This window comes from Paramormyrops kingsleyae, chromosome 6 (genome assembly GCF_048594095.1).
Source record: "Paramormyrops kingsleyae isolate MSU_618 chromosome 6, PKINGS_0.4, whole genome shotgun sequence".
Classification (NCBI taxonomy): Eukaryota; Metazoa; Chordata; class Actinopteri; order Osteoglossiformes; family Mormyridae; genus Paramormyrops; species Paramormyrops kingsleyae.
The window spans coordinates 36,264,190-36,289,764 of record NC_132802.1 but is presented as its reverse complement, the minus strand read 5'-3'; the positions used below and the strand labels follow the sequence as shown (position 1 = coordinate 36,289,764).

General features: G+C 45.7%; 3 protein-coding genes across 7 annotated transcripts; 1 reads left to right on the top strand and 2 right to left on the bottom strand.

Moving 5' to 3' along the window:
* Window positions 1-901: 901 nt before the first annotated feature.
* Window positions 902-11,692, bottom strand: LOC111847782 (transcriptional regulator QRICH1). Of its 2 annotated transcripts, none has more exons than XM_023819284.2 (13): window positions 11,034-11,692; window positions 10,855-10,943; window positions 7,250-7,515; window positions 5,596-5,736; window positions 4,334-4,498; window positions 3,497-4,237; window positions 3,043-3,214; window positions 2,797-2,951; window positions 2,417-2,531; window positions 2,221-2,332; window positions 1,949-2,100; window positions 1,783-1,873; window positions 902-1,433 (listed from the first exon to the last, which is right to left on the bottom strand). In XM_023819284.2, the coding sequence occupies exons 3-13, from the start codon at window positions 7,481-7,483 to the stop codon at window positions 1,244-1,246; spliced, it is 2,268 nt and encodes a 755-aa protein (XP_023675052.2). In that variant the 5' UTR covers window positions 7,484-7,515; window positions 10,855-10,943; window positions 11,034-11,692; the 3' UTR covers window positions 902-1,243. The 2 variants fall into 2 exon arrangements, with proteins under 2 accessions (XP_023675052.2, XP_023675053.2); XM_023819285.2 differs by having other exon boundaries at window positions 2,221-2,329; window positions 11,034-11,691.
* Window positions 11,693-12,170: 478 nt separating this feature from the next.
* qars1 (glutaminyl-tRNA synthetase 1) lies at window positions 12,171-20,248 on the bottom strand. Its single transcript, XM_072713166.1, has 23 exons — window positions 20,038-20,248; window positions 19,442-19,592; window positions 19,073-19,182; window positions 18,818-18,893; window positions 18,507-18,571; window positions 18,350-18,403; window positions 18,027-18,078; window positions 17,794-17,859; window positions 17,441-17,526; window positions 17,240-17,326; window positions 16,492-16,591; window positions 16,279-16,357; window positions 15,887-16,126; window positions 15,515-15,607; window positions 15,243-15,380; window positions 14,045-14,132; window positions 13,812-13,958; window positions 13,625-13,726; window positions 13,415-13,507; window positions 13,205-13,332; window positions 13,022-13,088; window positions 12,607-12,732; window positions 12,171-12,450 (listed from the first exon to the last, which is right to left on the bottom strand). The coding sequence occupies exons 1-23, from the start codon at window positions 20,146-20,148 to the stop codon at window positions 12,400-12,402; spliced, it is 2,310 nt and encodes a 769-aa protein (XP_072569267.1). The 5' UTR covers window positions 20,149-20,248; the 3' UTR covers window positions 12,171-12,399.
* A 123-nt stretch (window positions 20,249-20,371) lies between these two features.
* On the top strand, window positions 20,372-25,306 carry ogg1 (8-oxoguanine DNA glycosylase). 4 transcript variants are annotated; one of them, XM_023819366.2, is made up of 8 exons: window positions 20,372-20,553; window positions 21,262-21,421; window positions 21,843-22,216; window positions 22,901-23,080; window positions 23,628-23,806; window positions 24,004-24,151; window positions 24,291-24,340; window positions 24,423-25,306. In XM_023819366.2, the coding sequence occupies exons 2-8, from the start codon at window positions 21,312-21,314 to the stop codon at window positions 24,570-24,572; spliced, it is 1,191 nt and encodes a 396-aa protein (XP_023675134.1). In that variant the 5' UTR covers window positions 20,372-20,553; window positions 21,262-21,311; the 3' UTR covers window positions 24,573-25,306. The 4 variants fall into 4 exon arrangements, with proteins under 4 accessions (XP_023675134.1, XP_023675136.1, XP_023675135.1 ...); XM_023819368.2 differs by lacking the exon at window positions 20,372-20,553 and adding an exon at window positions 20,558-20,602; XM_023819367.2 differs by lacking the exon at window positions 20,372-20,553 and adding an exon at window positions 20,609-20,981.
* Window positions 25,307-25,575: the final 269 nt, after the last annotated feature.

Here is a 25,575-nt window from a genome sequence, read left to right as displayed (position 1 = left end):
ACCGCCGTGATTGATAGAGCTGAACTCCCGCCGCCAGAAGCCGCAAGTAAGAAGCACACACACAAGAGCGAGCTGTAAAAAAAGGCATGTTTCAAAACACACAGTTTGCCATCTTCCATAAACGACTACAATACCGATACATAGAAGAATATAGAGACGGGAAAATAAAACAAAAAGGAGAGTAAACCCAGAGAATGTTCGTTTTGTCAGTTTATATATAATACAAGTGTGTTTATTTTACAATATGTTTCGGAAGATGGTGGTCTTCGCCACACTGAATCCGCAAGAGAACTGTGTTCGTTGCAAGACTGTGTGTATGAACACATACACACCACATAATTAAATATACGCAAGGAGTCAAATGTCTTTTGCCGTTTAGCTTCTGTATCCACGCATACTGTTAGTCTGCGAGTTGCGCCTGGTGAGTCTTCAGTGGGGTCTCCCTCAAGCTTGGGAGAGTCCTTACAGAAGGCAGATCTGTCCTTTTTTTTTTTATTTTTGGCGGTGACGTTCTAACAGCTGACGGGAGACAAAGAGGCCTGGGGTCCTGTCCCATGTCAGGAACGTGAGGGGAGCGGTCGTGCCGGGCTGGGCAGCCTGGTGGAGCCTCCCAAACCTTTTCCTATGAGTACATCGAGCGGGGGGAGGAGCAGGCCCGGCTGCGGCGGGGGGGGTTGCCACAGGCGAGGTTGGCCTCCGAGCAAGAGAGACGTCCCAGGCGAGAGCAAGACAGTCATGGCTAATAGGGAGCAGAGGAGCAGAGGGACAGCCAGAGCCAAAGAGAGACAGAACCGGGAAACACCTGCTCCAAATGTAGTGAGTCAAAATCAGGGCAGTAATGCTTCAGAGATACATGTACCAATAACGAAAGAAATTAAAAATCACAAGAACAAAACATTTCAGGAAAACGTACCTCAGTTCATCTGAGGGTTACAGGTGTGCTAAGTACAACGATAAGGAAAGGCTGCTTCGTGAGGATAATCAAAAAATATGCTTTTATGCATAAAAAAAAATACATCATAAAAAAAGAAGTGACAAATGACACAGGCAACTGCTCTCCCATGGTTCTGCTTCTCGGGAAGAGAAGCCGATTCGGTGCGGAGTCTGGGGACGGGCGCTCAGCCGGCAACTGTCGGAGAGCAGGAACGAGGGCAGTGATAAACGAAGAGAGAAAACGAAACAGAGGGGCAGATCACGGTCCACGTCAAGCCCTGATTTGGCTGGGGCTGCTTCACCCTCCTGCTTAGTGAATGCTTCCCGATGTCAGGGCGACGACATCCTGGATCTCTCGCACCATGAGAATGCGCGTGAGCATGTGCTCCAGTTGCTCCCGCGTGATTGGCTGGGTAGAGTACCATATGGGACTGTTGGGTGCCACCACCGGTTCAGGCGTTAGGTAAAAGGTGTCGTTGCGGCCCTTTACGCTCTGGGGACTGAGGCCGGCAGGTCGGGAGCCAAGGAGGAAGGTGGAGGGGGGAGGAGAGAGATACAGAGAGGTGAGAATGAAAGGTCAGTCAGGCATGCAGTACCACTTAGCTTTAGCATTCAGGGGTGACACATGAATCAGATCATGCAAAACCTACGTGTGCTGTTACAGGACATATTATGTAAAATGACTGCTTTTAATTTTGCTCTGTATCTGCTCGAGCGCACATTTGTACAACTTCCAGAAGTCAAAGGTCAGAGAGAGGTGGGGAAGGGGCTGGCAAGTTCACAGACCCCGCCCTGGCCAGCCTTTGGCAGGCAGCAGTACTCCACACAGTGCCAGGGGCTCCGACTCACCACTTGAAGAGGTAGAAGTCGTACAGCTTGATGGGGCAGCGCAGCGGGTTCTCCGGGTGCTCTGCCTGCTCGGCGTACATGTCGTCTGTCACTGTAAGAGGGGTCAGAAGTCACTGTGTGCCGGCCGACTGCCCTGCTGCAGTGAGGCGATCACACCCCCTCCTACCTTTCTGGCCCACGTGATGCAGCCCCACACCTTTCAGGTAGCGGATGCTGGTGCTTTTGTCCTTGGGGTTTGACGGGTTCTTCTTGGTGTGCCGAAGAACCTTGGAGAATGCCACCTTCATGTGCTGCTCCACCGTCTTCAATTGGAAGTACCTGCGGGATTCAGAGGTTACATGGGACCCGGCCACACCGCCGTGCTCCCTCAAGTACACGAGCCGCCCGGGCCGCTGAGGAACCCTAACCCTAACCCCCCCATGCAGCGGAGAAACTCACTTAGTGTTGAAGAACATGAGCGTGGTGAGCAGAGTGGCAGGCGAGTGAGCGCCCAGCTGTTTACACTCCCACAGCATCTCCTCCGTCACATGACTCGGGATGATGTAACCTGCTAACACGTAACAGTGACTCCATGACTCCACAGCCGTGACGGTGAGCCATGCCGGCGCGCGTCAGGACCAGGAAGGGCACCTACCCAGTGGATGTACGCTTGGTTTCCAGCCATCCAGAACGCGGTGCAGCCACTGGGAAAAACGTAGGTAGTACTGGTCCGAGAAGATGTCGTCCACCCGGCCATTTTCAAACAGGTACTGAGGAAGAACAGGCAGCGAAGAGGTGAGTGACGACAACAGATGTGAAACATACCAGCCTCCTAATCTGCAAGCCAGGTCAATGTATCCACACTGAAAATATACACAAGGAACCTCTGTGCCCTGATACGCCCTCCATCATTACAAAAACACTCTGAACAGTGCGCTGCTCATGTACATTACTTTAATTTCGTAGACGCATTAGTCCAAAGCGATGTACAAATGAGGCAAATGGCTCATTAGAAACATATGTGATGTCGCAGACCTTCTGTATACAGAGGAAGATGTAGTAGAGCACATCTGGATCGAAAGGCTCGCCCTCCAGCCCCCGGGCCTCCTGGGTCATCAGCGACAGGCCGATGTTGAGCTCGGCCACGGCACAGGACACCAGGTCCTCCTGGAAGCGCAGAGGCTGCCGTCCTGCAGGCACACAAGTGCACGCTTAGCCTCTCGCAGAAGGGCCATGATAAACGGCTAATGTGGCAGCCGCTGCGGCGCAGTCCAGACTCACGGCCGATGGGGGCCAGCCGGCTCTGCCCGTCCTTCTCCAGGTCCGCGTTCTTGCTCTGTGCCCACAGGCGCCACACCTCCAAGCCCTCCTCGGGCTTCAGGGAGTTGGGGAGGAGCAGTGTAGGGGGGGCCTGTGGCTGCGTCTCCACCTCGGCCAGCTGGACTGTCTGAGTCTGCAGGAGCAGGAGAGTACAGACCAGTATGTCACCCCGGAGAGCCGGGCCTTGCACCATCTCCCTTAACATGGTATTTCTCCGGCCGGTCCTCGGTGATCCCCAGCCAGTCCGCGTTTTTGCTCTCACCCAGCTCCCTGAAGCCCAAGGAGGGCCTGAAGGGGACGGTTTGGGGGTCCCCAAGGACTGGGTCGGGAGACACTACTACAAGTAACCTGCTATGCCCTCCCTCTGCCTTGCTTTCAGGTACTCCCCCCGCCTCCTGCCAGCGCTGAGACAGACCTGTAGTTGTTGCTGCTCCTGTCCGGCCACCCCCTGGGCCTGCACCACCTGCTGCTGGGGGTCCCAGATGTGGACGGACTGCGTCGCACTGGGGTAGGCCCCGGCCACTGTCTGCACGGCAACAGGAATGTGGATGTTCCCGTTCATGAACTGCGCCGGGAACAGGGTGTTGGCCAGTGTCTGGACCACCTCCTCCTGCGTGGTGGCCGTCGTCGTGGTCACAGGGGCCGCCCCCGGCGCCGTGCCGATGGCCAGCTTGCCGGCCACCAACATCTTGTCCTTGTCGTCGGCAGGGGAGCCAGCCACATGGACGGCGCTATAGGCTTCCTGCGGTATGGCGATGTGCGTGATGCTCTGCTGCTGCAGGTCGGCACGTGCCGGTGCTGAGTACACGGGGATAGTCCAGGTCTCGCCCGTGGGGCTGGTGATGGTGCCGGTGGCGCTGTACAGGTGGGTGCTGTCCACTGTCAGCAGGTCGGGCCGCAGGGACAGGTAGCTCTGCTGCTGGCCCTGGCCCTGTGGGATGGCCAGCACGGTGGCCAGCTGCTGCCCGGGGATGGCGTAAGACACCGTGATGGGCATGTCCACCTTCCGCTTTTTGGCGGGCTGTAGGACGCCCCCCGCCCCAGAGCGCCGCTCCCCCTCCCGCGGGGAGCCCTGCTGTTGCTGGGGCGACAGCGGCCCCACGGTCTGAATCTGGATCTGCTGTCCGCCGGCCACAGTCACCAATTGGGCCTGGATCTGCAGCGGAAGCACAAGGGATTTCCCCTGATCGGCATGGTGGTCCGAGGGATTTGGCTATGTGGGGTGACACGGGGCAGGTGCCCCGGTACGGACCTGCTGGTGCTGCTGCAGCTGCTCCTCTGTGATCTCACCATGTTGCACCAGCTGGCCGGCAGCCACCGTCTGCAGCTGGGAGCCGGCCAGCTGCTGCTGGGTGGGGCTGGGCACCTGGAGCACCTGTCCCACTGCCTGCGCCTGCTGCTGCCCCTGGATCTGCACCTGTGGGGTGAATGAGGTGGAAGATGTTTAGGGGCGAGGAGGGGGCATCAGGAGTTGAAGCGCTAAGATTAGAGTTAAGGCTGATCAATGCTTTAAGTCTACAGAGCTCACACTGCAGCCTAAGCCACTGCGAGCATTTATAACTGTGTGCTGGTGTGTCTGTGTTGCTCTGCAATTACACAGCCAGAACACTAGGGGGATGAGCACAGGGGGTTTAAGTTACATGAAAAACAAAACTTAGAAAGTTCTTCAATTTGAATCATCGTTCCATTTCAAGATTATCTAATACATGTTAGCATATGCTCTCCGAGCCAATCATTTTTCCCCCTTTCTGTTTAAATCACTCAGATTGGTTTAAGAGCAATTTATTTTGAACTCCTTTTTTGCTTCATAGACATCACAATATGTATCCCAAAATAATCATGTCACAATATGCGAAATTTTCCAATATTGTGCAGCCCAGTGTGAAGAGTTGCAGCCGAGGCAAGAACAGCAGGCCAATAATGAGCGAAACACAACTTGTCCAACACTAAAAATCCCCACAGCTGGAAACAAAACAAGAACAAAACATTTGCGTAGGTAGAAGTGTGAAGCTACCAATCACAGTTGTTGCGTTATGTGTTGCCAGGACATGTAGTTACATTTTTGGGAGAGGCACACGTTAGGCTATGGGAACCCGGCTACGGCACATCTATGGTGTAGATTCTACGCAGAAGCATAAATCAGCCTTTAGGCTCCAGAGCCAGCAGCACCGCCTCCCTGCCAATGAACAGTTTTCAAGGCCAATAAAAACACACAAAAAAAAAACAATTCAGCCTAGTTCACATTTAAATAAGCCAATACATATATCCTCTAGGAGGAACATGACTGGGGGTTACACGATGTTCCACAAAGCAGGATCTCTCAGTTAGCTGGGCTAACCTAAGCTAGAACCAATGATCATCCAGTAAGAGAAAGGAGCATTCCTATTGGACAATCATGACTTCTTGCTTAAGTTAACCCAACTAACTGAGAAATCCTGCTTTGTGGAACACACCCCTGGTGAGGATGGGGAACAGGCAGATATACACACAGAGGTAGTGAGCGGGGGTACACACCTGCACTTGTATCTGCTGCTCTGAGGCCTGGTGCACCGCAGCAGCCAGCTGTGGGGACAGCTGTGCAGATGTCACCTGCTGCGCCGGTTGCTGCTGCTGTTGCTGTGGTTGCTGTGGAGACTGTTGGACCTGTACCTGCACCTGTATGAACAGTGACAGATGCACAAGAAAGAAAACAAAAACATTTCAATACAGGAAGCAATCAGTATGGTTTATATTACACTTACACTGTTGTTGAATTCTCAAACCTGATTGGTCAGAAGGGTGTAGTGCCAGCCAGGCAAGTCATAGTAAATCAATGCATGATTATATTCTTTAATTCTAATTGACATTACTTGAAATTTCAGACATAGAACTTAAAAACCATAAAAACTATATAAACAAAGAAATTGCTACAAATCACTTGGACAACAACAGTGCTTCATGCAGAAAACCAGGACCTGTGGTCAGTGATTTAATACCAATATGATTTACTGATGTAACACCCTTGTAGCCCAGTCACTTCACAGTCTTGAGTAACCTGCCTAAAAGATCGGGTACACAAATCCAGGTTTAATAAGCAGTAAACGATAACTCGCTTTTTACTCATAACACAGCTGAATACCGAGAGCTAAATTAATAAAATAATGGCAAAATATAGATTTACATTTCTTTCCTTGTGCGTTAAAAACGTGCATTGTCATGCATTAACCCTTTCATTATTACATTTGTGTTATTTGGCTGTTTTTATCTAAGGTGATTTTTAGATTTCCGTCTGTTGTCATATCTGGACACCACACTTTATCATCTGAGAGCCCGCTGAGACTTGAACCAGGACCTTCTGGTCAGCTCTTAAGAAATCCATACTGCTTATCATTATGCTACATACAAAGTTAAAGCTACAAAGGCTGAATCCCATCATGGAAACCAACAAAACAGAGTCGAGGAACTCCCCCAGAAACACTAGTTTAGCAGCAGTCATTTTTCCCCTAATGACATCAGCTTAAAGGAGAGGGAGCAGAGCTTAAACTCCTAATACGTAGTTTCAAATTAACAAGTAATCATTTTATACTTGAACTTGAGCCAAGTCATGTTTTCATCTTTAGCTCTATAAAAGTCTTAGAGAAGCATAGCCAGATCTCAAGCCATAATGTCTGCATGCCTTCTACACTACTCAAAATTTTCACCAATCTTGAGCTTATTCTTAACTATTCTTCAATTAGGTGGAATGACTGTTCAATAGAAAATAAATACAGTGGTACCTTGGTTTGCAAGCATAATTCGTTCCTGAAACGTGCTTGTAATCCAAAGCACTCGTATTCAAAGCGAATTTTCCCATTAGAAATAATGGAAACTTAGAAGATTCGTTCCACAACCCAAAAATATTCATATAAAAATGAATACAAAATATAAAAGTAAAAAAACATAAAAACAAATTAACCTGCACTTTACCATTGAATGACAGCTGCTTCGTATTGCAAGACCTCGCTCGTTTATCAAGTTAAAATTTATTTAAAGTTTTTGCTCGTCTTGCAAAACACTCTCAGATCAAGTTACTTGCAATCCAAGGTTTTACTGTAATCACAGTGAAGGCAAGATGAGAAACGGCACACAAGTTGGTTAAAGAAAACAAGGAGGTGGGGTCAAAACAGCAGCACAGATACTACTTTCTTACAGGACAGGCCAGCTCCAACAAGGACCCTGCCACCTCTGTGCTGTCGGTGTAGACGCAGTTCGCCCCCTGCTGGTACACCATGGTGGTGCCACCTTGCTGGAACTCCTGCAGTGCCTCTGGACCTTTGCTGGCCAGCGATTCCAGGAACTCTTTCATGCGGTGCTGCGGCACGCTGCGGGCCTTCTGCCGCACATACTCCTCAAACGACACTGTGTTGTCCACAGAGTTGTTCATGATGATGCTCCTCACGTTCCTCCGAGGGAGATCTGATGACAGAAGGCTGGCATGAAACAAGCATCCTCAAGATCTGCCATTGCTCAACTACCCCCAAAAACCAACTGGCCATATAACATATGTAACAGCCAAAACACATTAATATAGTCACCTCTATGTACAGGAGAAAAAACATACTACATACATTTTGAAACATAACTGATACTCCTGTATAACCCATATACTACTCAAAAAAGTAAAATTTAATTATCTACACATTAATAAACACTAGTTCAGCTATCCAATTTAACACATGCAAGTTTAATGTACAAATAAAGGTAACAATATTTATTTCTTACTATGCCATGGAAGTTTTTGCTATGCCATAGGAGTTTCAATCACAGTGGTCTTTTTTGGTTATATTAGGCCAATTTGGTCTCAATGTAACAAAAACTGTTTTCCCTAAAGTTATACTTGAGAGTCACAGTTTAAACACAGTTCCATTTATTGATTCTTCAAACCATCCATCCATTTTCCAACCACATAAGCTCAGCAGGGTCACACAGGGCATGGGTGGGGGTGGTAACTCCTGGTCACTCACACAATATGGCCAATTTAGACATGACAATTAACGTAACTACATGCATGCACACCTCACAACACGGGGGACGGGGGTCTGCATGTAATTTGTGTGCCAAAGGGATTGTCAGTGACACCAAGGTACCAAAGATAATGGACAGGAATCACACCGTGGGCATAGCGAAGTAACGGCCATTGATAGTCAAGCCTTCTAACCAAGCAGCTGTGAGATTCTGACAGGACCGACAGGAGAAAATACATCAGTATGGCAATTCCACTTACAACTGCCTCACAGACACATTGTGCATTGTTCTAAAACAAATGCTGCTTCATTAATTTTTCTTGGCCAACTACTTCCTGGAACTTGGTAGGGTTTATCTGGTTAAAAAATATATATTAAAAAATACATATATAGTAAGGTTATTTTGTTAATTTTCTGCAACCCTTTAGGAGTCAAGTACCCTATGCCGAATACACAATCAGTTGAGGTATATTCGTAAAAATCGATCGCGTACTTTTCACAACATTTCAAAAAATCATTTCATCCTTTAAAAAACGAACCTACAAGAATTTTACAGCTGGAATTCTGCTCCTTCTTTTGGCCTCTGTAAAATGTACTGTTCCCTGGTGAAGGTCTGCTTCTTCTTTTTTTACTGCTTTACCCGATTTATTGTTGTTTTAAAGCATTCGCCGCAATCGTAATTCTGAAAATCACGTTTTTGTCTTCAGCCCATCCGCTTATGTGCGCATCTCCCCAAGCTACCTTAAATATCAGCGAAACAGCCCGTTGCGCCAAAACTAGGCGTTCAAAAACAGTCAAACATTTCAACAAAACGCCACACAGCAGTGTGTCACCGATGAGTCTCTCCATGTGTCTCTGTGCATTTATAAAGATCATAACTGGTTAGCTGTACATATATGTATAACGCGGTCATGTGATTTGATCCGTTTGCTTATCTCTCTGTATCATCGGGGAAAAACGCATTCCTACCTCATTCCGAACCGACGCTGGATTTATTAATCATCTATTTAACAAAATATCACAGCCACAACGTCTTTTTGGATAAAATAATTACGTATAATACAACGTATCACTAATAGCGAGAAGAAAATACGTAAAAAGAACAAAAAGCCATTTCCGGTCAAAGATGTAGCCGGAGAAAGTAACAAAGCTGGCCTGCTAGATTAGAACCTTCGAGCCAGCCTCCGAGCTTTCCTGCTACTCGGAGGCCGTTGTGGAGGGAAGAAGCCTCGAATCGCGGCGCGATCTCCGTGCCGCGCTCCTATCGGACTCGCGGTCCGGTTTCCGTGCGCGAGGAGCACTTAAAAGGAGGAGGGGGAGAGTGATGCGCGTCCCCGTTGCAGCCTTGTAGACAGGCGCAGGTAATGGACGCGAAACAAAGACTGCAAAACGCACTAAAGAGGCTGTCAAACGCAGCCACACGCATATGTTCAATATACACCAATCTCACTCCCATTGAGTATGAATAATAAAACGTGACTGCCTTTTCACCTGATGTGCTTTACACAACATGTAGTGAAAAAGCCATTCCAGTCAAAATTGAACACTTTGCACATTACTACGCGTGGTTCAAGCCAGAGGAGTCTTCCCCAACAACAGCCTGTAATTAATTCAACGTTTAAGACTATTATACAGGTAATCGACTCCATAATGAATTACATTGTGCGTGGATAAATACCACACTAAACGGAATGCTCGACTTGCATATTACGTATGTGATTACCATCTTCCCTTTCTTAATGCAGAGTAATAAAACGCTATAAAGTTCAATCTCAGTTAATTCAATGGAAAAATATCCGTGAGACAGATCATTTGAGTTCTGACAGAAACTATCTACTTATACTGTAAAACAGACAACAACAACAACGGTCTACATACCATGGTACCAAAAGACGGCATTTTAACTCTTTCGATTTCGTGTCTGAGGGAAAAGTTGCAACTGGCGGTCAATGGCACGGTAACAATAAACGCATTTGTAAAACCTAACGTCATATCTGTTGAACAGGAGTCACACTCTATAAAATAACGTTCTAACTCTGGGATCGTGTCAATTTAATAATTTCTGCCACTAACAGTACTGAAGATGCAGTGCGCCTTAACCAGCAAACTCCAACGGATCAGTTAGTATTTCTAGGCGGAAATCAAGTGCTTGGAACTCACAACAATGAGGTGGTAAAAGAGATGTAAACGTACACCACCTGCCCGTACTGGGCTTGACAGCTGGATTCGAGGTGTCAAGGAAGGGCATCCCTTTTAGTGCAGGTGCAGCTTACAGCTGACTGACTTGCAATAGCATCAGCTTGATTTTGGCGTCTGCCACAAAACCTCAGCTCAGTGCGTCACCTCAAAGTCCAAATACAATTCTCTACAAGTAATCGATACGCAAAGTAAATACTGTACTCGACTTTACTACAGCAACAACCAAATATAGCTGGCTCCTCCTACATCATCATGTGACTGGTTAACTATTAACCGTTAACTAACTTAACGCATCTTATAAAAATACATACCTTAAATCTAAAGGATGTGGGAGTAATCTAATATCAGATTACGGTTCAAAATATAGGCTGTGGCCCAGCATATTTACCTCTCGGAAAATCCAATAGCTTTAACTATTTATGCAAGAAGCGGGTGAATGTATACATTTACAGACATCACATAACACAGACCACATCTATTACAGCATCATTTATCTATAATAACAGTGAATGGGGGTGGCGACTGGAGTGCACACGTATCCACCGTTCCCGTAGTTGTCACTTTGGCTCGTGCCTGCGGTCCCCCTCCCTACCTGTAATGCGCGCTGCCGCGTTCACACAACTGTAAACGCGCTTCTCCTCTCCAGAGTCACAGGCGCGTCACAGAATATACACATGTGGCCTGAAAATGAGAAAATATGCAAAGGAAATGCCAGCCACGCAGATCACCAAGCACAGAACGCCGTGTTTTTGTTCCTTTACGAACCCTTACCTCTTTCCACCTCGGCCTGGGCTGCTCCAGTATACTTCCACTGGGTGTTCAGTGCAGCCGATTTACAACGTTGACACAGCTTTCTCGTGGCAATAAAGAACAAATTCTTTTTGCGTATTATTTCTTGCCTGGCAGTACCACAGGTTTCTTGCAGTTCTCTATATTATTATTTTCCCCTTTTACTTCTACTCAGCTCTCACTGGGCGCCATCTTACAACCAGCCGCTCTCAGCCAATCCGGTGACACTCGGAACGCTCGCCATCTCTCGCGAGGCTACAGCAGCCAAGCGCTGAGGACTCACGGTGACTTAAAATGCCGAGTTAAAGAAGACTCGCTGCGCTATCTTATAGCATCAACAGCACACGTCATTGTAGATTGGAAATAATCATACCCTCAAATCCCGTATCAGTATTATACTTAACCATTAGTCTTCATTGTTTATTTAGATTGACACGCAGTGGGGCCCGCATCGAACTACATACGCATTATTATTAAAAATAAGTTTCTCAGTAATTTCCTTTTGCTTTTTGTGTGCAATTAAGGAAAAAGCGACCCAAGTTGTTTTTAGTATTTAAGAAATATACTCTAAAACATAATCGTCTGAAATGCAGAGTAGAGAGCACATAACTGCACCTTTAAAGGCCTTCTGTCTGCCCCGGTCTGCCTTAAAGAACCAGGCATGTGTCAGTGAGCCCTCCTCCCCCGTTTCAATCTTGCAACACACTACCTCTATTGCTCTCTTAAGGTGGACCTGAGATAGATCTACTGAATGACTCAACGAATTAAGCCTTCACAGAAAATGTGCCGTCTATGGCCATGCAAAGGTTAATTCCCACAGTCAGCCCTAAACTCTAGATTGGTCCCAAGTTTTAGAGAGACAAACTAATGTACTAACATATGGATGGATGACTGGATTTTTTTAAAAACTATGATCAGTGAATCAAATGAACAGTGATAAATTATTATAAAACAATTTTGGTTAAAATTTTGGCTAACCAGGCATCATTGCAATCTCAGGTTGATTTCTTGTACATTTCAGCCAATAACTTAATACACTTCACACCCGGGGATTATATTTAATGTTGGGAGGTCACATTTGAGTAGGTTGCCTCTTCATAATCACCACATTATTCATAATTCATAATTTAAAAACAAAACCAATATTTATTTATATTTTATTACCATAATTCAAAGATGCAAGCTTGCCAGGTGTCCAGGTGGCTAAACGCTATGCAACATTAGTAAATATAAGGCAGGGACAGTAACTGGGCTCATAGACTCCAGACCAGAGAAAAAGTACAAATTCAGGAGAAAAAGGTTCCGGAACTAAAAAAAGGTCTTGACTGATATGTCAACAAGTACCAAATCAGATCTTTCCTGGATCTTCTTTCAGTGTCACTGTCCTGTTGAAAACCAGCTAGAGAGAGACAGAGATCAAGTTCAGTTATTTTTTTATATTGCTAAAGAGCTCATACATAACTCCTTACTGTAGACAGAGTTGGTTAGCTCATTCCATCTACCACCATCATCACTTGCAAATATTTCCACCCTGTGGTGGCTTTGAGTCTCTCACCTTCTCCTTGGTGCTGTCGGGGTCCATGGAGAAGTAGCCCAGTCTCTCAAACTGGAACTTATCAAACACCTTCGCTCCACTGACTGAACGATCCACTATGGCATTGTCAATCACCTGCAGGGAATCCTGGTAGAAAGAGTGGGAGACCAAAGAGACTTATACAGGAACTCTTCATTCTGGTGCATATGGGAACCCAGGGCAGTCAAATCACTTTTTAAAAATGAATATTTTATTCATCTTTATTACAAGTCAAGAGGTTGGATAAATTGAGTCTTGATTATATGGAGTAGAGCACAGAATAAAGCAAGCAGTCCACCTACACTGGACTACTATCAACACAGTCCAAGCTGTTATTCCTATTCACCTGTTGTTCATTTGAAATTGAAAATGAAGAGATCTCTCTCGAGTCACTTACAGGGTTGATGTCGCTCAGAAACCCCCCAGGCACTACTTGTGGATCTTCCGGGTGACTATGCAGAAATCTGTGAGGACAGGCAGTCAGACATGAGCACAGAAGCACTAGCAATCGTTATCAAGCACTTGTACACTGGCATGCTTCTCCCTCCCCGTCGGCAGGTGCACGCTTCCCTTCACTCACAGGCGCTCATACAGGCGGACTTCACACTGCAGAGGCCGGCTGACCCAGTGAACGAAGGCTTTGGGCTTCTCGGCTGTGACCGTGCTCGAGCAAGTGACCTCCAGCTCTACCACCTTTCCATTTTCATCCTAGAGACAGAATCACAATGGAGGAAGAGGTTTCCCATGGAGACGGTCGGGTTTATTACAGCAGATGAGGTACTGATCTTACCTTAATGGCCCGCTGGAGGGTGATGACATAGCCAGCATGCCTGAGACCCACTGGCTGATCAGGGGTCAGTCGCTTGTAGCCCTTCTCCATTACCTGTAGGGGAAGGACAGTGGTTGTTAGTGTATTAGCATTAAACTGTTACACTGCGTCACATAAGTGGTTACAATATTGATCGCTGACATGCATTTTGCTACCGGCACGAGGCCTGACCTCTCTGAAGTCGGCGCGCTCGATGTAGATGGTACGTGTGAAAGGAACGGTGTGACTGCCTCGCGCCTCATCGGCTGGGAAATCTGGGACCCGAATCTGAGTCTGATACGTTTGAAAGAAAAGTGTGATTAAACACACACACACACACACACAGACACTTTGAAAGCGAGGCGCCCTAGGTCAGTACCTCCATGTCATGGGGCAGGTTCGTGATGGTGACCTTGAGCGGCTCAAGCACGGCCATGACACGTGGGGCCGTGTCGTTGAGCACGTCCCTCACGCAGGCCTCCAACATGTGAGGCTCCATTGTTGTCTGGGCAACGGTCACGCCAACCTGGTGTGGTGAAAACCAGTGTCACGCTAACGGCACTCTGCGGGGTTGTTCTGGGCCTCCACCACACCGACAGCACGACCCCTCACCCGTGCACAAAAGTTGTTGATGGCCTGTGAAGGGAAGCCCCTCCTCCTCAAAGCGGTCAGTGTGAAAAGACGCGGGTCATCCCAGTCCCTAGAGGGCAATGTCAGATTCACATTCAGCCTGCCGCTTGGACACTGGTATAACACATTACCAGGAATGTTACGCTTCTTATGTGCATATTTAAAAATATTTTTATAATATAGATCTCAATGATTATACACCAAAGTTGTGGAAAAAATAAGAGCTCACTTGTAAATACAATGTTTTTCAAATAATCTTTGTGGAATTGTTTTCTAGTTCAATTTCTTAGTTGTTTAACAACATATTTTAAATTTAATACACTTTAGGGATATCCCAATCCTCTCTTTAGGTACCCTGATCTAATCCATTTGATACTAATATCTGCTGATTTTGATCCAATATTTTAATATTTAAATGTACATACAGATTCAGCAGGCGTCGGTGCATTCTACATCTGAGTAAGATTTTGCAGTGTTCTTCCTTTTTATATTTCTGCAAGTGCCTAATTAGCTCCATTGTATTAAACAACACTTCACTGCAACCTCCTAATCGAAATACTGCAGGTAGCTGTTGGGCTACTTTTAGTTTCCAATGTAAAGTAAGAACATAAGAAATTTACAATCGAGAGGAAGCCAATCGGCCCATCAAACTCGTTTGGGGAGAACTTAACTAATAGTTATTTCCAGACAGCTGACATCTTGATAGTATGTTTGTAGCCATGTGGCTCAGGCTTACAGCAGCGTGTGACAGAGCCTTACAGTCTGCACAACTTCCATAAATTAAATGGACACAGCTAATAGATTGTGCTTAGGATTGGGCTGTGGTGGCCAATACCGATCATTTGAAAAATGCCTGGTTCCCATCTTTCATATCAGTTCTGGACATCACTCATATGTTCTTAAGAAACTGAAATTCAGCTGTGACCAGACAAGTATGTGAACTTACAACATATTTCAAATGTTGCAAATTGGTTGCAGTAATTTCTTTCCTTCCAGTAGTAAGTAATACATTCAACTAAATATATGAACTAAAAATGTCCTGGCTGTTTTAGGTGCAGAATCTCATACACTGAGATTGGTAATATCAAAAGTTATAAAACCTAGTGTGACAGATATGATGGACAAATGAGTGAAGAGTGATTTTAGACAGCAGAGCAGCGCAGAGGTGAATCTGCTGCACCTGACGGCCCCCGTCTCCACCAGCTTGATGATCTTCCTTTTGGAGACAACGGTGTAGGTGAGGTTAAGGCGGCCATATTCCCACTGCACAGGGCAATACACGTCCAGGGCGTTGCATAGCCAGTAGTAGGAGGAACGCCTGTGTGACACAGGGTAACAGAAACAGGAAGTGCCGTCTTGAATGGGGGTTTCACCATTTCTCACTGCCGAGACAAAAATATCCCTACAGTTTAACATATATGAAAAAACATCACAGAGCGGGTGATGCCTCACCTGGCCTGAAACTCTTTGGTACACAGGGAGTGAGAGATGTTCTCGATTGAGTCACACAGGCAGTGTGTGTAATCATAGGTTGGATAAATACACCTAAAAAGAGTAGGAACCAGATTAATACTTTTCTGCGCCATGTCTGATTGCAGCATCAACAAGACCGGAGCCTAAATCCGAAATAAAATCAGGATGACCGTCTATAACCTCCAAATGTAATATTCCACGGTAGGACGTTCACGGCAGTAGGCTGTGATACGTTTGCACCCGGGGACTAAGGGGAGATGTGTACAGGATGGGGAGATGTGTACAGGATGGGGAGATGTGTACAGGATGGGGAGATGTGTACAGGATGGAGGGGTCCGTGCGAGAGCGTACCACGTGTCTCCCGTGCAGTGGTGCGGCGTGTACTTGATGCGATAAGCCACAGGGTCCTGCTTCCCATCCTCCATGATCATTTTCATCCGCAGCGTGACCTCCCCCTCAGAAAAGACCCCCTTCCTCATCCTCTCAAAGAGCACCAGAGATTCCTCAATCGGCCGATCCCTCCAAGGGGACAGGGGAGGGCTGTGGCCCTTCAGCTCCTCCACACGCTGGTGACACACATAGGCGAGGCCCCTGGATGCAGAACAGTGCAGACAGTGACATACCATTCACATGACACTGATCCGGTTAAGCCACACGCGATACAATACAGTGTCATCATCAGGAAGAAGGGGAAACAGAGGCGTCAAAACGCCCTATGAAGAGAGGAGTCTGCTTGCACTCACCGGCGAATAAGATCCACTGCGAGGTCGTACAGCTTTTGGAAGTGGTCAGACGCGTGGGTCACTGCATAGGGCGTGTACCCTGTTTGACAGACACAGTGAAGGTGCTCCATCACGTTTCCAGCATGAAGTCACACCCTAAACCCTCCAAGCTCACTCATGCGTTCCGAAACACCCCGAGATGCTTCTCCTTGTTAAATAGCCATCCAGACTCACCAAGCCACTCGACCATGTCGCGGATGCCGGTGAAGTACTTCTCCTCCTCCTTCTCTGGATTGGTGTCATCATAACGTAGGTAGCAGATTCCGCCATTGGACTAAGTGGCCCAGTACAAACACAGGTCTAAGATTACTGGGGTTCACAATGAATTTTAGGGTGGGGTCTTTTCAAACCTACTCACACAAACCAGTAGTGATACGGAATGGGAGACGCTTGCATTTTCTCTTGCTAAAAGAGACCCTCACAAACTGCTTTTGAAGTCAAACTGGGGAATAGGAAATACATTCCATTTTAAACATTGCATTCAACTGTAGATGAAAGGAGTTAGCTGAGGTGGTTTGGGCTTCTATCTCCGATGCCTCCTGGACTCCTCCTTGGGGAGGTGCTTCACGCATGTCGTATTCCCCTGGAGGAGCTGGCTGGGGAGAGGGAGGTGTGGGCATCCCTGCTTATACTGCTGCCCCCGCGATACAGACACGGATAAGTAGCAGAAGATATGGATGGATGGATGGATGGAATGGGATACTGCAGTTAGGTTTGTAACTGCTAATCAGTACTCTCCTGATACGATGTAAGATATATGGCCAATTTGCCTAAAAATTGACCTTATATAGTGTATTACCAAAATCAGCACTAGTCTTACAATTTGCATTGGGTGCTTACAGTATTGACTGGGACCTAACGGAGTTATTTTGTGATCCTATACCCAAAAGGCAGGGGATTAAGGGAATTAAACCTTACGTGCCTTGGCGTATCCAAAGTTGAAGTTGATGGCTTTGGCGTGACCGATATGCAGGATTCCATTCGGCTCGGGGGGAAACCTGGTGCGCACCTGCAGATGGAGTTCAGGACCGCGAGTGATGAGAGCGTGTCACGTGTTCCATAAGACCGACCCGCAGGCATTTCCAGCCGGCCCCCACTCACTCATCATCAGGTTCAGGCCTACCTGCCCTCCAGTGATCTCCAGGTGTTTCTTCAGCAAGTTCATGGTGTTGGGTGTCATCACATAGCCTTCTGTTTTATAGTTCTCCCCTAGATAGAAGGACCGGGTTGTACAGGTAAATCCATCAGCACATCATAACCTCCAGCTTCTTTCAAAAGCCCTGGACGAAATTAAGCTTTGCCCTTGTGTTTGTGCATGAAGTCACAATATAGTAAATACAGAAAAAAGTTTCAGCGAAATGTTTGCAAAGACTCGCGTGACTGATCCCCAATACTGCTTCTGCTCACAGCATTTTCTAAATGAAAGTCGAGAATAAACAGGGTAAACTGGGTACAATAAATAAATGTCTCCCTCACCGGTTTTGTGAAACTTCAAGGCCTCCCCTCTGAGCTGTTCCATTAAAGATTTGCCTTCAGTCTCACCTTTAGCACAGATGAAAGGCCAAGCAGTGACACTGGGTTACAAACAGCCACCTCACTGAAACGCAGACTATTACACTGTAATGACACAGGATTCTAATGTATGAGAGACATTAACAGGCAAACCGATGGCCAAAAATAAATTCACCCACGACACACTGACTTCTTACCAACCACATCTTCTTCCTTCTTCATATTCTCTTGGGGCTTTTGTTTAGGAACCTGGAAGAAAACAACATGCAATGGTATTTGCAATGCATATTAGCTATCAGCTGTAGTTACTGTATTTACTGTAAACTGATTTAATGCATTTCATAATACTACTCATAGTGAAGGTCTGAACTACTACAACAAAACCCAGAATATTACAAATTATTGATTAATACTGAATAACACTGATAAGCCCATATCTAAACAATGCTACTACAGTATAACAGAGTATCAGGGACAGTTCAGCATTCAGCTGGACGGGTGTTTATCTCACGCCTGTTACCTTGGGCTTCTTCTCCAGGTCAGCTTCCGTCTTTGGCCCCAAGAGGTGGAGGACCTGACAGGACATTGAAGGAATCACACGCAGGGCACTTACAAGCCTGACATATTTTTGCAAACATACAGTCAACTGTAGTCTAGACTAACTGATCCAGACTAACCTGCATGTCAACCTCATTTTTTATAATTTTCCCATCAGCCCATTTCAGTCCAGCTCTAGTTTCTCCTGAAGAAGAGAAAGAGAAACTACTGTCCTGGTATGCAATGTGCAGACCGCACCCCGGTATATAACATGCAGACCGCACCCCGGTATATAACATGCAGACCGCACCCCGGTATATAACATGCAGACCGCACCCCGGTATATAACATGCAGACCGCACCCCGGTATATAACATGCAGACCGCACCCCGGTATATAACATGCAGACTGCCCGGCATCATCTTAAGACAGGCTGTGCGCATGACCTCACCCATCAGCAGTCCCATGTTGAAGCGATATCTCTCTTTGAGAAGCTGATCTTTGTGTTTATTGATCACCACCTCCACCTAAAACACACAGCAGAGTGAGCAACCCTTAGAGCAAATGGCAGTGTATGTCAGTAGTCCATTCGCATAAGCGGCAAGTTATCAACGAAAGAATGTAGCAGCGCATGGGATAGTAATACAAACACCTTTACTTAACAAAATCCAGACATTCACACTATTTCTCTGCAGTTATTCCTCACCGCATCCTCGATCTGCTCTGGGGTGATGACAACTCCAACACCACACGCGGCGTCAAAATCCTCCTGAACGACGGCACCCTGAGAATGATTCTTCAGAAAATCCAGAGCAGCTGCAGGAAGCAAACATACCTGGTGATGAGCATGGTCTAGTATAACAATCCTCCAATTCATGATTTTACGCAAGATTCTTCTGTCCTACACTCACATCAGAATTAAACTATCCTTCAATGTATAAGTGTCAAAGTGTGGAAGGCATGCGATTGCCAAGGAATGTTGTTGTGCCTCTTTATGCAGAGCACTGTGTGCCAGATCAGTACGCCCGTACCTTTACTTATGTGTCTGCACTACTTTATACACAGGTACGTGTACCTGACAGCTGCAAATCTGTAGTGATCTTGCGGTGGACGATTTGTTCAGTGAGGAAACGAAGGTGATGGGCATCCTTCAGACGAGAGGCCATGCTGTACAGCAGCGTACCCATGGCTTTGTCCACACCCGCGGGCCCCAGGATCTCTTGAGCCTACAGGGAACATGGAACATCAATCCCATCAGCATTCCTATCAAAATACAAAGGCTCCACAGGCCCCTTCACAATTAATCTGTTATCTATATATGCTTTAGAAATATTCTTTAAAAGTAAAAAGCCAACATATTTTAAAAAATAATACTTTATGAAAAAGAAGCCTCACACGTCGTCCTGCTTATTTTCAGTTCATCAACTTATTGAGCAAACACGGATTTATTTTCTCTTTTACTGTAACCCAGCGACATGATATTAAACGGGAAAATGTATAGCAACCAATAGACAAAGTTGGCTTTAAACCTGAAGAGCCGATTAAGTTAAACATACGATATTATAAACGCACGCCTGGGGAACTTGCAACTCCTGACCAACGTCAGCAGTATAATGAGTATTGCCTCTTCTTTCCGATTTGCACTTGACTTTACTCTGCTGCATGCCTTACCCGAGAAATTGCTTGCTTGAGCGCCACGCTGAGTGATTCATTTTTCAAAGTTTCCTTGGCTTTCTGATCACTTAGTCCTATGGAGGCGAAAAGAGTCAACATATCTGCCATCTTCTTCTAAAACCCAGTCACACCACCGCATACCGATGAAAAAGGAAACTAAACCTAAGAATAATTTTGTTCCTGACTGGAACGGAATCAGCAACTTCTTAGTACCCGATTGGTTACCGTCCGTGGGAGGCGGGATCTAGACTGATTGCGTCATCCAAACTTCCTGCCTAAGCATTTCCTAGGTACTGTCTTTTATAACATTGGTGATTTTCACGTATAATAGCCTAGCTTGATTTAAGATATCGAATAGTATTCGGCATACAAAACTCAAATTAGTTTATAATTCGAGTGGGACTGTGCATGAAAATCAAACGCAACCGGCATGTAAGACATTACTCCCCAGTCTGCGTCCGTCTACTAGAATGGGGCGGGGCTTATCCCCCCACGTGTTACACAGCTAGTTAGGTAAGACGGTTCTTGTGTACTGAAGTGTTTCGTGCAATTGCGTGCAATAGTTACGTTAGCTTATATAATATCTTTTATCAGACGTTTATTTATGGAGTTGTTGACAATACTGTATATATATATATATATAAAATTGGGGGCGGGGGGTGTATAGGACTGAAGATCGCGTTGGTTTTGTTGTACGCATGCTAAGCTGTCAAAAGACTATTATAAGTTTACTGCTCTTGGCTTTTGCTGTAATGGTTTAATTAAAATGTATTTCTATTCAACCCATAAGGCTGCGACGATGGTCGGAAAAAAAGCGTTTAGTGCGCTAGTTTGAATGGTTTTGTTCACTATTTTTACAGTCACATTTATTTTATGTTGTGTTTTGGTTTTAATAAAAACTTCGCTTCCGGGATAAACTCCGGGTACCCGCACCCCTGCATGTAATAACCCGTTGTAGAAAATGAACTAATGAATGATATATGCAATAGTATTGTATATATACACATAAGTCTGAACTACTAGATATACTAAGACATATACGCATATTAGTATCTAATGTATACCACTAATTAAAAATTGATTTTCTTTTGTTATACTTTCAACTTTTGGAAGCAAGTCTTTTGTTTTGGATTGCAAATATGTGGTATAAAACAAAGTATACTTACTTTATTTGAAGGTGGAACTGAATGAATAGATTTTATTTTGTCAACTGTATTGCAGGTTTGTAAGAGTTAGAGCAGTTTGAGAGACGTGACTGCAGAACATTCCCCATGACCCAACATGCTGTGTTCTCCTCTGGAGCCAACGTGTGGCGATCATTCTGCTGTCCACGGTCAGAGCTGTGGCTGGACTTGACGCTAGGATGTGGACAGACTTTCCGGTAACGTCACACCTACTGCTATAGAAATATAATGGGGAAAAAAATCAAGGTAGCATGTAAACAAACATCTGGATATTGGAGATCATATATCAGCATCCGATGTTTATTACATTTTTGAATCATTTGTCTTTTTTGTGCTATTTAAACAAATAAACAGGTCATATAATTGCTGAGACATACGACTGGCATGGTCAATGTGTTAAAAGTAGCCTAGAAAAACTTCTTATTTTAGGAACTTAGTACCTTAAAGCAATAAACAGTTGGCACAAATATGATAGCTATTTATCATACTTAAAATGCTATACTGAAGATTTCTTCATTGCATCACTATTAACTAACACCTCTTAACGAGTCTGTAGGGTTGTTTTGCTATTAATGAGGTTTTTATTTTTTCTGTGTCTGTACCCCCTATCTCCACCAGGTGGCGTGAAACAGCCGACGGCCACTGGACAGGGGTGATGGGAGGCCGTGTCTGGACACTGATGCAGACAGAGGACAGGCTCTGGTACCACACGTACGGCTCCCAGGTCAGCACAGCGAGGCAGGCTGGCAGGAAATGGCCAGGGGAGGGTGAGCGGCTCGAGACCGTGAAGAAGCTGAAAACAGAGGCTGCAGCTGTGAAGGAGGAGCCGGAGGGCGGCACACTGGAGCTTGGGGAGGTGACCTCTCAGTGGGACGGAGGTGAAGAGGAGACCCTGAGAGATTACTTCCAGCTAAAGGTGCCACTGGGGGACCTATACAAAGAATGGGCCTCTGTGGACCATCACTTTAAGGACATCGCCAACATATTTACAGGTAAGAGCACCTTGGAACCTGCAGAATAATGTCTTCTGTGGCATTTCATAATAACACCTAGTTTTGTATGATCCAGAAAGTCTGGCATTTGTGCTGGATATATGAAGTGGGTTTGCATGTAGCTACAGTTTATGTGTAGAAGTATTGGGACACTTGACCATTTCACCCACATTTGGACAATTCCATGCAATTCTATGCTTCCAAGTTTGGGGAAGGCCCTGTTCTGTTCCCCAGTGCACAAAGCAAGGTCCATAAAAACATGGTTGGGTGAGTCTGATGTGGAAGAACCTGATTGGCCTGCACAGAGCCCTGACCTCACCCCCATCAAACACCTTTGGGATGAACTAGAATGGAGATCATGAGCCAGGCCTTCATGTGCAACATCAGTGCCTGACTTCACAAATGTTCTTCTGGATTAATTAGCAAAAAGTCCCACAGATAAAGTCCAAAATCTTGTGGAAAACCTTCCCAGAAGAGTGACAGCTGTTATAGCTGCAAAGAGGGGACCGACTCCATATTGATACCTATGGATTTATAATGGGGTGTCATAAAAGTTCCTGTAAGTGTAACAGCCAGGTGTCCCAATACTTTTCTCCATTAGTGTAAGTTCATTAGCAGTTTGTATGTTTTTCTATTTGCGCATAACGATGGAGCTCAGACATTCGGTTGCGTCGTATCCTGCAGGTGTGAGGATGCTGCGTCAGGATCCCACCGAATGCCTCTTCTCCTTCATCTGCACCTCCAACAACCACATCTCCCGCATTGAGGGCATGATAGAGCGGCTCTGTGCCAAACTGGGAGCTCCCCTGTGCCGGCTGGATGGCACCCCCTACCATGATTTTCCCACTGTGCACGCTCTGGCAGGTACCTCCTGATTTCCTCAGATGTTTGTCCTTTCATCCATGTATTCTCTCATTATTTAATAGGACAGTCGATAGATTCATTTTCAGTAACTTTAATAGACATGTACTAGAGCAACATTGCCGGCTCACCTTCAGGGTTAGGAGCTCAAAGGCTCCCCCTGCTGTGTGTTTCTGGAGTTTGCATGCTTCCAGTGCACTGTCCAGTTTACTGCCACAGTCATAAATCATGTGGTTAGGTTTAGAATGTATTAATGTGCACTGTGATAGACTGGGATTCAGTCCAGTGGTCCCTGCCTTGTGCTCTATACATCATGGGACACTGCTTCAGGTTCACTGTAACCCTGTATTAGATAAGCAGTTTGGAAGCTGGATGAATGTTGTATACTTGCCCCTTTATATAGCTTGCAGTGTTCAATGCAATGTGAGTAAATGCATGTGTTTTGTAGCCTTTATTTTCAGCCCAGAATAACAGTGTGGTCATAAGTCATTGTGTGAACTTCCCATGATCACGCATGCATGCTAACGATCTCCCACCCTGCGAACAACAGATGGCAGCGTGGAGGCAAGTCTCAGAGACCTGGGTTTCGGTTACCGCGCTCGCTTTCTGCAGCAGAGCGCCAGGCAAATTCTGGACCAGCACGGCGCCGACTGGCTGGGTGGCCTGCGCAGTGTGCCCTATGAAGAGGCCCGCAGTGCACTCCGCACCCTTCCTGGGGTGGGCTTCAAGGTACCGCGCTGCTGCTTAAAGCCTTACAGTGTGTCAGAGTCTCTGTCCCATTCCGCTCATCTCCTGTATCCCGCCTGTTCGTTAGGTTTTGTGTCTCATCACCTCATATGGACATGATCCACTTCCCATTGCTTAGAAGTCACTGAAATTCCATATATGGTTCTGACTCCTGCTCCAAACAAAATTTTGCTGTGCAGGTGGCAGACTGTGTGTGCCTGATGTCGCTGGATAAGTCTTGTGCGTTGCCTGTGGACACGCACATGTGGCAAATTGCACAGAGGGACTACCGCTGCACCATGGCAACGGGCCGCAAGACTCTGACAGACAAGGTCTACCAAGAAATCGGTGAGGGCACTACGTCTCCATCCGTCAATGAGTAATGAATCCAAAGATGAACCTAAATCAGGCTTCTATGAGGTTACATGTGTAACAGCCCCATTTTTCTGATACAGACATTTAATACTATTGTTTTATTTCTATGTAGGAGACTTTTTTAGAAAGCTGTGGGGTCCTTATGCTGGATGGGCACACTCTGTGAGTAACGCTTTGAGATTTATGGAGCGGAGAGCCAGGGGGCGGAGTTAAACAGTTGTTATAGAGGACTCTCTCCTCTCAGGTGCTGTTCTGTGCCGATCTGAAGAAGTTCCAGAAGCTAAAAGAGCCTCCAATAAAGATGGAGGGAGAGGGGGATGAGAAAGAGAGCATAGGAAAGATGAAGGCTGAAAAGAAACATGGAAAAGCGAGAGCTAAAGTGTGCAAAACGTGACGTTTTGGTGAAAAAGGAGAAAGAGTCTAACCTTGAAACGCTGAACTCTTGTTAAGTACTTTTTATATGTAATGTGTATGTGACATGTAATGTTTTTATATGTACCTTTTTATATGTAATTCTTTTTTGCAATTTTTATACAAAAGTTTTAGATACTGAAGTTTGGTAAAAAACAAAACAAAAACAAATGTATGTACGTATCTAATTCTCTTGAATTAAACTGATTCCAACTGTAAAAACTGTATGTATTTTCTTTGCCTAACTGGCCTTGGTTTGAGAATCCTGTATGAAATATTTCTTACTCTAACAAAAGGCTCTTTTGAACAAAGAATATCCAATATGTGATTTTACAGTTAAATGTATATGCTCACTCAAAATTAATTAAAATTACATTACTAGGGAAATTATAAAATACCATCATCTGGCCACTAGGTGGCACTTTGAGAAACGCAATCATGAACTGCATGAGTGTTATGCAAGTATCCATTACTCTGAATATTACTCCTTCACGTAAAACCTTCACCGGCAGCCAATCCATCTTTGTCTGATGCTGAAATAGCTGACTGCTCTCTTTTGTCTGTCTGTATCTATGTGATGGTACACCTGACCTAAATATGTTTGTGAGGTGGATTGAGACATCTTAAAAAATATTATCTTTGATGGTCTGAAGTACCATCATACAGACAAAGTATGTTCATCACAGGATATTAAATATGTCATTTGGACACATTGAAGAGTGTGTGTGTGTGTGTGTCTTTTTTCCAGTATATTTTCCAATGGGCTGTTCATGCCATTTTCCCCCTAAAACTGGGTCTCTGCACATTGTGTGATATGTTGCATTGTGGCAGCACTAATGGGCAGATTTGTGCAGGGTACAGGGAGGATGACAGAGCAGAGAAGTTTGATTGTCTATTTCTACAATGACCGTGTGTCTAAATCATAAAGATCTGTCTAGAACATAAAGAGTCTTTGTATATGCATATTGAATGTCTCTGTGCCCGTG

Bases quoted from the DNA above. Each gene is read 5' to 3' on its own strand.
- LOC111847782 (XM_023819284.2), bottom strand. From the start codon at position 7,483: ATGAACAACTCTGTGGACAACACAGTGTCGTTTGAGGAGTATGTGCGG. The intron at 1,874-1,948 runs GTAGGAGGGGGT...CCCCTCTTACAG, and splicing joins GCATCACGTGGGCCAGAAAG to TGACAGACGACATGTACGCC. The intron at 1,434-1,782 runs GTGAGTCGGAGC...TGCCGGCCTCAG, and splicing joins GACTTCTACCTCTTCAAGTG to TCCCCAGAGCGTAAAGGGCC.
- qars1 (XM_072713166.1), bottom strand. From the start codon at position 20,148: ATGGCAGATATGTTGACTCTTTTCGCCTCCATAGGACTAAGTGATCAG. The intron at 18,894-19,072 runs GTGAGGAATAAC...TGTGTGTTTTAG, and splicing joins CAGAGCAGATCGAGGATGCG to GTGGAGGTGGTGATCAATAA. The intron at 12,733-13,021 runs GTAAGTGACTCG...TCTTTCTACCAG, and splicing joins TTCTGAGCGACATCAACCCT to GATTCCCTGCAGGTGATTGA.
- ogg1 (XM_023819366.2), top strand. From the start codon at position 21,312: ATGACCCAACATGCTGTGTTCTCCTCTGGAGCCAACGTGTGGCGATCA. The intron at 21,422-21,842 runs GTAACGTCACAC...TATCTCCACCAG, and splicing joins GGATGTGGACAGACTTTCCG to GTGGCGTGAAACAGCCGACG. The intron at 22,217-22,900 runs GTAAGAGCACCT...CGTATCCTGCAG, and splicing joins CATCGCCAACATATTTACAG to GTGTGAGGATGCTGCGTCAG.